Consider the following 11,826-nt stretch of genomic DNA (forward strand, 5'->3'; position numbering starts at 1 on the left):
GATAGATCACCACACAGACGTCCACCATATCGTGAAAGATCTCGTTCATGAAGAATTGAAACGCAGAGGGGGCATTCGTGAGCCCAAAGGGCATTACCAGGTACTCGAATGACCCATACCGAGTTCGGAATGCGGTCTTCCACTCGTGTCCCTGGGCTACCCTGACGTTATTGTATCCTGCGCGGAGGTCAATCTTTGTGAAGATCTTCGCCTTCCGTAGTTGATCCACTAAGGTGCCTATCAGGGGTAGAGGGTACCTATTCTTCTTTGTAATTTTGTTCAGGGCTCGATAGTCGACGCAGAGTCGTAGAGTACCATCCTTTTTCTTGGCAAACAAGACAGGAGCTCCCGCAGGGGAGCTGGAGGATCGTATGAACCCCTTGCCTAACATCTCATCGATGTACTCCTTGAGGGATTTCAACTCCTTCTCGGACATGTTGTAGAGCTTCCCTATGGGAGGTATCGCATCCCCTTCTGTCTCAATTTTGATATCGTAGGGTCGGTGAGGGGGTAGCGTTCTTGCTTCTCCAGGTGAGAACACGTCCAAGTAGTCCTGGTATTGGACGGGAATGGATTTCTTTAATTCCTCCGTCTCCTGACGCTTCGATTCTTCTTTGTCGAGCTCCTTGACGACCCCTCCTTGTTCCGAACTAGGGTCCCCACTCTCAGGATCCTTTGGTTGCTGCACTCCCTCCGTGGCACTGCTATCACTCGCCCGGAGCATTTCTTCAGTAGGGGACTCCTCCTTCGTAGGCGATATATGAAGGAAGTACGCTGGGGTTCCCTCCCTCAGTAGACGATCCATCCCAGCAGCTCCTATTAAGCTGATGGGCTTCCCTTGTATGGTTGGGTCCGATTTTCGTTCCACCACGTGGGTACCCGCTATGAGCTGCTTTCTCCGGAAGTTGTTGCGTCTTATTGAACCCTTGGGAGTCAGACCAGACCTTGAAGGAATCTTGGGTATGTTCAGGCTTTCGATGTCTAAGGTAGGGAGGTCGGGATAAGGTCCATGCTCCCTCCTTTTCTTCCTCCACCGGACTTTTTGCTTAGCTCCCGGCCAGGAGGAGGACCGTTCCGTGCCCCTACTCTTCCACTTTTGATATGCCTCCTCTGAATCCTTCGTTGGTTTCGGGGTTACTCTCTCTATAGCGGATCGCCCAGCCTCGAGGATTTCCTCCACCTCTTCTTCCGTACTTTCGCTCGCGAATGCTAGCCATTCGTTGATCCCCATAAGGATTGGGTCGTCTGGCCCTAGATCTTTGTCCGAGGGGAATAACTTGTGTGGGCCTGGTTGACTTGCTTCGTACTCTTCGTCCTTTACTTCCTCTAGTTTCACCCTCGTCCTTGGAGCTCTAAGGGGAGCTTCTGGAGGTTGTTGAGAAGCTTCTGGAGGTGGTTGTGGAGCTTCAGGAGGTCGTTGAGGAGCTTCAGGAGGTGATTGGAGAGTTCCTGCGTGTATTTCTTCGCTATTTACCCCCCTCCCTAGCTCCTCAGTACCTCCCTCGGCACCTGGTTGGACAATTTCCGACGCAAGGGCTGCTGAGATTCGAACGTTTCGGTCCTGGAACGTCAGACAAAGTTCCTTCCAGTCAATTACTGGGTTGTGCGTGCGTAGCCACGGCAATCCCAGCACAATTGGAGCCGTGGGGTGTAATCGAGTTACTAGGAACTCCACCTTGTGAATTGTTCCATCCGCAAAACTGATCTGGTCAGTGTAGGTCTGAGTTATCAATCCTGCGGAGGTAGGTTTCCCGTCGAACAGCTCCAAAGGGATACTGTCTGTTAGGTCAACCAAATTTTCTGGGTGTCGCATAGCGACAGTTTTGTCTATGAAGCATCTAGTTGCTCCACTATCCACTAGTGTGGCATATTCTTTGTCTTCATCGAGGTCGGAGAACGGAAAGCGTGTAAGGATGATGAAGGAATTGTAGGATCGGGATGTGAGACGAGCTGGCTGGCTCCCCGCGAGTGCAGCTCTTATTGTGGTAGGCGAAGGTGTTGCGGGGCTTCGCAGTTCGCCCTGATCTACCTCGAAGCCCCCTGCCCATTTCCCACTTCATCCGACAGTTCTTGTTCACCTCCCTTTGGTGAGTCTAAGATGTGGACGTTCCATAGATCGTCCATTCCTTCCCGTTCTTCCACCACGATCCCGGCGCGAATCCGTTCTAAAGGACGAGTTGAATCGTCCTTACGACCTCCCCCTTGGTTGGCCGTCCCTCTTCCTCGAGTTGAATCGGCCTTGGAAGCTCTTTCTGAGCTTCCTTGATCCTCCACTGGACGTTCTAACGATTCTGGGTTAGGGCAGTCCTTTGCCCAGTGTTCCTTTCGTCCACAACGCATGCAGAGCTCCTGCCTTCGTCTCCTCCACTTCTCCGCTCTTTCCTCAGGAGTCCATTTCCTCCCAGTGTCGGTAACTCCTGCTCGGAGGACCGCTTCAGTCCATTCTCCTCCATCCCTGCAGTGACAGCAGTCCTCGTCCTCCTCTCGGTTATCTCTATCGTAACTTTCTCCTTCCCCCCAAGCTGCAGACGCCCTTTGTCGTCCCTCTTTCCAGTTGGACCTGTTTGGGAACCTCCCTGTCGCTGCTGGTTTCGGATTGGAGGTCCAGACATCAGCTGGATCTCGTTCCCGACGCAAGGGGGACTTGTAAGGAGCTTCCGGTGCTAACTCCAATCCGGGGAAACGACTCAGCCATCCTTGCAGTGCTTTTTCACCGTGGAGGTTCCTCAAACTCTCCGCTTGCGCACGTACAGCCCCGTCCAACTTCGTGAACACTCGGGTCCACTCGTCGTAGGATCGAGGTTCCTCCCTTCCGGTAACAACCTGTAGAGGCAACCAAGGAGCTACCCCTTTCTTGAGGTATGTTACTAGAGCCTCGTCGTTAAATCCGGTCAGGGGAGCGTATTCGTTGAAGCGAATGAAGAAGTTGGCGAAGCTTTCCTCCGGCATCTGCTTCATCCAGGCCAATCTCCTCCTTGCCTCGTCCGCCTCGTCAATGGGTCCGAATTTGGAGCCGAATTCTCGTTTGAACTCTGTCCAGTCTTCGAGGCAGGTGTACTCCCCCCTCAGTCGTTGCCGATTCAACGTGTCGAAGTGGGAGAGTGCTGCACCAGTGAGATGACTAGCTGCGGAAGCGCACTTGTCCTTTTCCCGAGCATAAATGGTAGGACGCACTCCAAACATCCTTTCCAAACTGAGGACCCACGTCTTCCATGCAGACCGGTCGTCACCTGCGAAGCTTTCGATCTTACCGACGTCGAGCTTCGACTCAATGGTAATCCGATTTTTTTCTTCGTTGCTCTCCCACGTACTTCGTCCCTCGTTGGGAGGTCTAGGAGCTGCCTTACGATGCCAACCTTGTCTTGGATCGTAGTACCAGGGTTGGTCCGGGTCATAGCGTGTTGGAGGTACGTCAGGAGCTCCAGTGGGGAGCTCTCCTCTGTCTTCCTCTCTCCTTCCACCATTCCTACTCGATTGGTTCTGTTCCCCCTCGTTGGAACCTTCCGAATTACTATCACCCGGTCCCCCGGAAGGTGGTGGAGGAGGAGGAGGCGGAGGTGGTGCCCCTCCCCCGCTCCTTCCTCCCTGTTCTCTTTGACCCTGTCCCCCTTGACTCGGAGGTCGTTCTCGATCTCTCGATTGACTAGAAAAATGTGGGGGAGGTACTCTAGTAGGGGGTTTAAAACCGCCTTTGCCTTCTCCCTCATTTTCCAACGCGTACGCTCCTCCTTCTGGCCTCCCATACTCCCCTAGTTCAGCTCTTTGCACTCGGGCTCCCCACTCGTGAATACGTCGTCGGTCCACACTCGGAGTATCCGGGATCTGTCCTGCTTGTTCTACCTGGGGGTTTCCACCCCTAGCTCCTGTAGGAGTGTTTCGGTTAAAGGATATTGGTTCCGTAGCTTGCCAGCTCCTTGGCTGGGGAACTACAGGAGAAGGACCCCCCCTCGTATATTCTCTCATTACCCTAGGTGCTCGCCCGGATAATCCCGCCGTGTTTCCTGTTTTGGAAAGGGGTCCTCCAGTCGGTACTTCCCCCTCTGTGAATCCTTTCTTTACCTCACGGAGTTGTTCCTGGAGCGTCTCAATGACCCGAGCCTGTTGTTGGATCATTGCTACCGATTCCTGAGAGCGTGCCGACTCGAAAGCCATGCCAGGTCGGTTCATCTGAGCTCCCGTTACAAAGGGAGTTCCAAAAGGAGCTCCCTGCGGGGGTACCGCCTCTTCGTGAACTGCCAACGTTCTTCGTTGGTTCGGACCCCTTTGACTTTCCGTTCCCACTGCCTGAGATTGCATCGATACCGACCCTTGATACGGAATGACTGATGGATTGCTCAGTCTTGGAGGAACGTGTACAGGGTTGGGAGCCAGCCGAGCTGTCAGATCTTGTCCGGAGATCCGGGATGAATGTTGTGCGCCATCCATCCTCACCTCACCAAACTGGTATCGCTGCGTCGAGACTGGGGTTAAAGGTTTCGTTTGCAGGTTAACTCTGGGGGGAGGAGTCGCATTTTGAGCCAAGGCATGTACAGTGGGGGAGGTCCCGGAGCGTAGCTGGGGGCTCCTCGTGGCCGTGTTACCGGGGTTAAGGAGTTCCGGAACCTCGGTATTCCTGGGCGATGAATGTTTCTGTGCCAGGAAACGACCATCAGATCCATGGAGCTGCCCTTTCTGGTCAAATTGCTCCGGAGGGAACTCCCCTACGCTTTCGAGTTCGCATTGAACCATATACGAGGTTCCCCGATTATCCGCGACCAGTCTGCGACGGAATTCCAAAGCTCTTTCTAGATTCGATCCAGAAAGTTCCTCCGACAGCATCAGAGTGTCTGATTCCGCTAGTAGCGTCCGATGTCGGGTCTCCTGCGAACACAACATCGCTTCAGACTCCTCACTCCTCACCAGAAGCTGGTGCATATGCCTCATGGGCGTGTACGTGTATACCGTCTGTCCGTTACGGACCCGGACGGGACTATCCTGATCAGGCATTGACTCCACTGGGGCCAGGAGGTGAGCCGTGGTGTACCTCCTGCGTCTACGATTTTTTGCAGCGATTGCGTTAGCATCCTCGTTACTTTCCTCATCGATTTTAGCTGCTGCTTCCGCTAGGTTTGCGTTCCGAAGTATTTGGATCGCCTGGTAGTTCGGTATGTTCACCCTCGAAGGGGGAGGTTCAAACCGTACGGCTCCTGATCTGTAGTTAGAGGCTCGGTACAATATACGTAGCCCTGCTTCGCCACAGAATTCCTTCTCCCTTCCATGGGTATGAGGGAGGAGGGGAAGTATTCCCCTCGAGTTTCGGAACGATCGTCCGTAACGTGCCTCTGCCTCTAACAGTTCCAACATCCTCTCTGGGTCCAACAGGACGTTGTACAGCCAGAGAAAATCTGATCGATTCGCGGGGGTCATCAGCCACTGCTGGGCCTTCTCTGGGAGGTCTATCTCCAATTGAGTTCCCACTGTTAGGAACTGTACTCGTAGGTCTGAGAATTCGAGACCGTCTCCCAATACTTCGATCCCCATTGACTCCAATACCTCCCTTAGGACCATAGCTACATCTTCCGGGATACACTCCTGAATTCGAATGACGTCTTCCAGACGCAATGTCATTTCGGACAAGGGTTGTACGGGGAAGTTGGTCCTGCTATGGTGTATTGCGTGCGTACGCTCCCAGTTGGGCGTATTCATAGCTGGGCTCTTCAGGAGACTGGAGAGTGAACTTCCTCGTCTCGGGGGAGGAAGGTTCAGGGACTGTACTGGAGGTGTTGGTAACCTCCGGGATGACGTTCGAGATTGTTCGGATACGGCAGGGGATACCCTCCTCTCTGGAAGTTTCTCCTGTTGTCGTACTGTGAGAGGGTCAGTACTCCCCCCTTGTACCCTTTCGATAGCGGCTACTTGACCGCTGACTCTTCCACCCGCGTTCGAAGCTGACTCCATGTCTAGCTGCGGTATCGGTCCAGGGGGAGGTCCTCTCGTTCCCCAGGTAGGGGAGTATGCGAAACCTCCCATGGGACTACTGGCAGGTTGGGCGTAACCCATGGAGGTAAACCTCCGTTGTGGTGGTCCCATCCCAGGTTCCACTGGAGGGGGCCCCTGAACCTCCGGTTGACGTCCCTCTGGGGTCCGGATGTTGCTGGCGGTTTCATCCCCGAACGACTGTTCTGGGATGGACATCAGGCGTTGACCAGCTGCCACCGTGATGACAGTGGAGCTAGCAGCCGGGTTTGATTTTTGAGCTTGTGTCGTGTTTCCACGAGATAAGGCGCTCTTTTGTTTCTTTGATTCGGTCTTGGAAATAGAAGGTCGTTCCGTTGACGTCGCCGACATTTCGTCGCGACGAGTCCGTTCGGTGACGGGAGAGCTTGGTATAATGTAAGACCTGGGTCAAAATAGGTCTTAGGGTAGGTTTTGGTATGTGGAGGTTTATGTTGTAGCGTGCTAGGAGCAGGCTGGAGCTCGAAGGGAGCTACGAGAACCGCGACCGAGGACGGGAATGACCTAGTAGTGGTTGGAACGACGAGATGGTGACCCTTGAGGGGTTCCTAGGAGGTCCAGGGAGGTCCCTAATGCGTAGGGAGGTTCGGGACGAGTGCGGGACCGTAAGATATTGCGTAGTAGGAGTTGTACTCGCTAGAACGTCAATATAGAGTCGAGTAGGTAGTTTATGCAACGGGGTCTCGAGGGTGTAAGCTCCCGAGAAGGGATATGCCAGGGAGGGTAGGTCCCTGGGGGCTAGGTTGGAGGATGGTCGTCCTCGAGTGTGGGAGGTGGTAACGGAGAAGCAGTACGTAGTTCGACGTGAGGGGTAGCTTCGACGTTACCTAGATCGAGGTCCCGAAGCTTACGAAGTAGCTAGGGAGCTCTGGGAGGTTTGGGGAAGAGTAGCTCACCAAGCGGGTAGGCGTTGGGGAGCTTTAGTAATGTTCGAGGGAGCTCGGGGACTCACTCGGAAGGCTTAGACTTGAAGTAAAAGCGTATATTCGATCGTACCGACGATCAGAGAGACAATAGACAGAAGTAGAGAGAAATAGAGGTAGAGAAACAGAGAGGAAAGAGAAATCCGTATGGTTAGCAGGTACAAAGGGACAGGGACTGGACCTATGCAAAAGGGTGTGTGTTCAAAATATACCAAGCTGGCGCTTGGAGACGTTACGGAGCTACTTAAATAGGTATGGGAAGTGAACAAGGGAACATCGGAACCTAGGGACATGAGGCAGTAGTCGAAGGAGACAGGTGATCGAGATTTGTACTTAATGGGGCTGGTGCTAAGGAGTTTCGTACGCGTGTCGGGAGGTTGTCAGGATAGTCTTGGGGAGGTGCGTATTACCCGTGGTCCTGTCTTGGGGAGGTGCGTAGTACCCGTGGTCCTGTCTTGGGGAGGTCGGATGTCTTGGGGAGGTGTAAGGAAGCATGTGGGATGGTGCTGGGACTGGTTGGTTGTGGTCAGGGCATGACAGACGTGTCTGCCCCTTCAGAGGTGTTAAGATAGGCTCACCTTTGTTCAAAACTACAGATATTATCCAGCTTATTTGAACTCGGAGGGAGACAATGAGGGAGAGGGTGAGAGAGAATACTGTGAGAAAGAAATCAACAGTGGCACATGAGCGCCACTGTGATCAGTTCGTTCCGGGCCAGTCAACCACTTCACGCGACGTGTCTTGCCTTCCACAAGTCCGGCTGTTGTGGCCAGGTTGTCCACAAGTGGTACATGTGGGCTGTCGGCGTCCTCTTGTGTGCAATTGATCGTGGAGGAATCGCTGGAGGATTGGGTTTCCAGGCCCATGAGGAGGTGTTTGGGTCAAGGCATTTTCATGCTGATGACCTGCCGAGGAATGTGAGGGTTGGGGGGAGGAATCCCTGGTAATAAGTGGGCTCTGAGCTCGGGTTTGTGCCGATTCACCGTTACGAGCGGCACCTTGGTGAGCAGCCCCGAGCTGGGACAAGAATTCTCAGGCAGCTCCATCACGAATTGCCTTCTCTCGATCCAGAGGTGGAAGAACTGAACGGAATGGAATGCTTGCACATATATACTGCTTTGCATTTGGTTTGTGTTGAGCAGGCAGTCTTCAACGTTATAGTGATGTATACGAGGTAAGCATTTCTGCATTGTTTCACGTTCTTCGCGTACGAGACAGAAATCAGACAGATCGCAGTGGTTTGGTTTGCAGCAGTGTTGTGTATTAATGGGGCATAATATGTTCTTTGAAAATATTTGAGTTTGTAGCTGTCGCAGTGAAAGGAGTAAATCCAACCTCAGCTTTAACCAAAGCCCAAATCCCCTGCGGTTGAATGCGATGGAGTTTATATGTCTCATCTACGGCTCCAACCTGCCAGAGTTGCAGGAGAACAGCTGTTTGTGAGTCAGCTGGTGTTTGCAATATTTCATGTACATGTCCAATATAGGATGGTGGGTGGGACTGTGAGTCTGGGACTTTGATAACAACATACTCCCCTACTGAGTAATGTTCGAGCGAGACAGAGACAGCTTGCTCATATAAGTTGAAGAGTTTGCTGTTGGAATTGCTGATAGCATCCGGGAGTTTGCTCGACGTGAGCACCTCCGACAACTGCTGGTTCATTTTTGCAGACTTTGTGTATATACAATGCCCTTAATCATATGTTCACTGAAAAAACCTTGGCACAGACAGGGTTAAACTTACCTGGACTTGACAAAACTTTCTCTGCCACTTCCAACCCATATGCGCACACCACAGGGCTTTGTAGATTGCCCAGACTGGTTCTCACAAGCCTAAGGGGCAGAGGACCTGCGGAAACCCAGTGGGTAGGGTCATCGCTAAAAGGAGAGGGAACTAGTGGGGGAAGACTTGAACGAGTGCTATTGAGGGCTTCGTGGGGGTTATAAAACACGCCGCCATGAAGGAGATGTCGGATCCTGCTGCACTGTGCAAATCCACGACCAATGTCACGAGAGGGAGCCTGGTGGTTGCTGTGAACACTGTGGTCACGAATAATTGCATTAAATGACTCAAATCCTTCAGTTGCGTAGAGTATGGCTGGGCCAAAACGTCGAATATGCATAGGCAAATGCTTGATGATATGAAATTTTGGTTTATTGAACCATCGAGGGGTCCAATTCACAGCGCAATCAAGAAAACGGTCAATTGCAAGCTCAAGGGTTACCTAAGTTTGAGAATTAGAATTCGTGGTTGCAGTACAAATTTTCACAGCTCACAAGGTATGAGTCTAGGTCTTGAATCACTGGTTGCCAGACGAGGGGGACAAGGGCACTGAGAGAAAGCCATGCATCATAGCATTCTTTTGGGACAAGATCATACAGAACAAAAGGCGCTACTTGTGCAATTGCACGGAAGTCTCGCCCAGTGAGAGATCGTGCGTACTTCACTAGTGTCTCGCCTGCCAGCTGGGAAAGCCCCATTGACGAGACATCTATTGAACAGAGATGGTTAACCAAAATTTCCTTCTTCGGTTCACTGAGGCGTGAAATTGCATCCCGCCAAAAGTATTTTAGATATCCAAGGAGAATGACATGCAAAATTTCTACAGGCGTATCTCGATGAGGATCCAGTCCTTGGTGTTTATATGAGGTTCATGAAACTACATTTATAAATGACTTACCTTTTATTCTCCACACCGGCCTGAAGACGTTCAGCTCAGTTGGAATGTTCTCTGATACAAAGCTGTCAACAAGGGTCTGCTTCTGTGCAGTGGGAGTATTGGCAGGCAACTTAGCAACAAAAGCCGAGATCTGCTGATTGAAGCTCTCAAGAAATGTATCCTTAACTCCCGTCTGTGTTACAATTTTTTTGGACTGTGTCTTCCCATTGTATTTTTGAGATGTAACCAAGATACTGCGTAGAGTCTCAATTGTCTTCTTGGGGTGTCGAGGCTCACTTATCTTACCTGGCGAATAAGTCCTGCAAGCTGATTAATATAGTACGTCGCTCGGTCTTGACTCCACAAAGTGTTTGCAAATATTCACTGACTGTCACGAAGCGGCAGAGGCGGAGTGACTAACGGAGCGGGAAAGCGGAGCGACTAAGCAGAACGGTGAGGCGGAGCAACTGTACAAGGCAACAAGGCGGAGCGACTAAGCAGAACGGCGGCAAGCTGGTCCCAGATAATGACAGAGATATATTGAGTATCGTAGTCATAGGTAATAATAAGTAAGCACATACCTGGTCCCAGATAATGACAGAGAGGTCAAGATAAGGGACCAGGCTGTGGAGGGTTGGCTATATATACATAATCCGGTCTGCGAGAAACAACGATGTAATACTGTACAGTTTAGGAACAAGGAAGGTGGCGGAAGCCAGTAGAAGGAGAAGATGGGTCAGGTGGATCAGTAATCGATGGATCAGTAATCGATGGGGGTTTGACAGTGATGGGATGATGTATCGTACAAGTAAAGGCGTCGAGACGGTGAGAAAAGGAAAATGATAGGGGCTGCGTACTTTATGACATTACCCCCCTCCTTATGACCATTGCCCTCGATGGTCAAGGCTTTGCCGCTGTTGGGTGTTTTTTATGAAAGGCCCGAACAATTTTTGGTGCTCGACTGAGGTTGGCTGCGGGTTCCCAAGAGTTGTGCCCTGCGTCGTAACCTTTCCACTTAACCAAATATTCCAACTTCTTCCATCGAACCCGGCTGTCTAAGATCTCCTCTACTTCGTATTCCGGTTCGTCTTCATCCTCTAAGTATACCGGCTCTGGTGGTGTTGGTATTTCGCCATTAATGGAGTTACCTTTCCAGGGGTATAGTTTATCAACATGGAAGACGGGATGGAGGCAATCTAGGGATAGGGGAAGGTCAAGGCGGTAGTCTAAAGGGCCAATTTTCTCCAGAATGCGATAAGGGCCAAGCTGTCGATCTCCTAATTTTTCACTGGAAAGCTGAAGGTTGATGTCCTCTGCACTGAGCCAGACTAGGTCTCCAACTTTAAATTGATGAGCTTTCCGCTTCCCGCGTTCGTATCCCTCCTTCTGTTGTTTCTTTCCTAGGTGTAAGGCAGCTCCGGCATCTTGTCGCGCTTCTCGGAGAATCCGTATACGGTCATCCACAGCTGGAATACCGCTGCGTTGGCCCACTGGGATATTGAACAGGGGAAGATAGCCGTAGGTTAGCTCAAACGGGGACATGCCTAGCGCAGAATGAGTCCGTGAGTTAATCACAAACTCCGCCATGGGAAGGTGCTCTGCCCAGTCGTCTTGTCGTCGTCCTACATAGAGGCGGATGTATTTCTCTACTTCCTGATTTGCTCGTTCGGTTTGGCCATTAGACTGAGGACGGTATCCGGAGGTTAGATCTGATTTAATTCCTAGCCTAGCGAGAAGGGATCGCATGAGTTTAGCTGCAAACTGGGGTCCGCGGTCGGATTTAAAGTGAAGAGGAAGACCATGGAGACGGAAGATCTCTCGGTAGTAAATATCGGCAACGCCTTCGGCTGTGATGGAGCTGGTGCAAGGAATAGCGTGAATTTGTTTTCCATACAGGTCTGTGCAAACCAAGACAGCATCGTAACCTTGGGAGTTAGGTAGCTGTGTTATCAGGTCAACCCCTACCTCTTCCCATAGACCGGATGGTACATCTAATGGTTGAGTTACGGCCCGTGGGTGTCGCTGGATCTTCTTACGGGCACAAACCTCGCATCCCTCAACGTATTTTTCCACAAAAGAGCGCAACGTAGGCCACCAGAAATGGGTACTGACCAAGTCGAGTGTCCTGTGTAGTCCGGGGTGTCCTGCAGTTGGATGGTCATGGCATTGACGAAGTACCTCAGTGCGTAGGTCGTCGTTTGCTGGTACGTATACTCGACCTCGGTAGTAGACCAACCCATTGTCCTCTTC

The 11,826-nt window shown here is 51.7% G+C and overlaps 1 protein-coding gene across 1 annotated transcript; it reads right to left on the bottom strand.

Annotated features, from left to right (window-relative positions):
- Positions 1–8,994: 8,994 nt before the first annotated feature.
- On the bottom strand, positions 8,995–9,550 carry C8R40DRAFT_1015045 (uncharacterized protein; the record flags this gene model as incomplete). Its single annotated transcript, XM_046222917.1, has 2 exons — positions 8,995–9,141; positions 9,194–9,550. Coding segments are annotated over 2 exons (504 nt in total), but the record flags the coding sequence as incomplete, so codon positions are not given.
- Positions 9,551–11,826: the final 2,276 nt, after the last annotated feature.

This window comes from Lentinula edodes (assembly GCF_021015755.1).
Source record: "Lentinula edodes strain Le(Bin) 0899 ss11 chromosome Unknown C8R40scaffold_4, whole genome shotgun sequence".
In the NCBI taxonomy this organism is placed as follows: Eukaryota; Fungi; Basidiomycota; class Agaricomycetes; order Agaricales; family Omphalotaceae; genus Lentinula; species Lentinula edodes.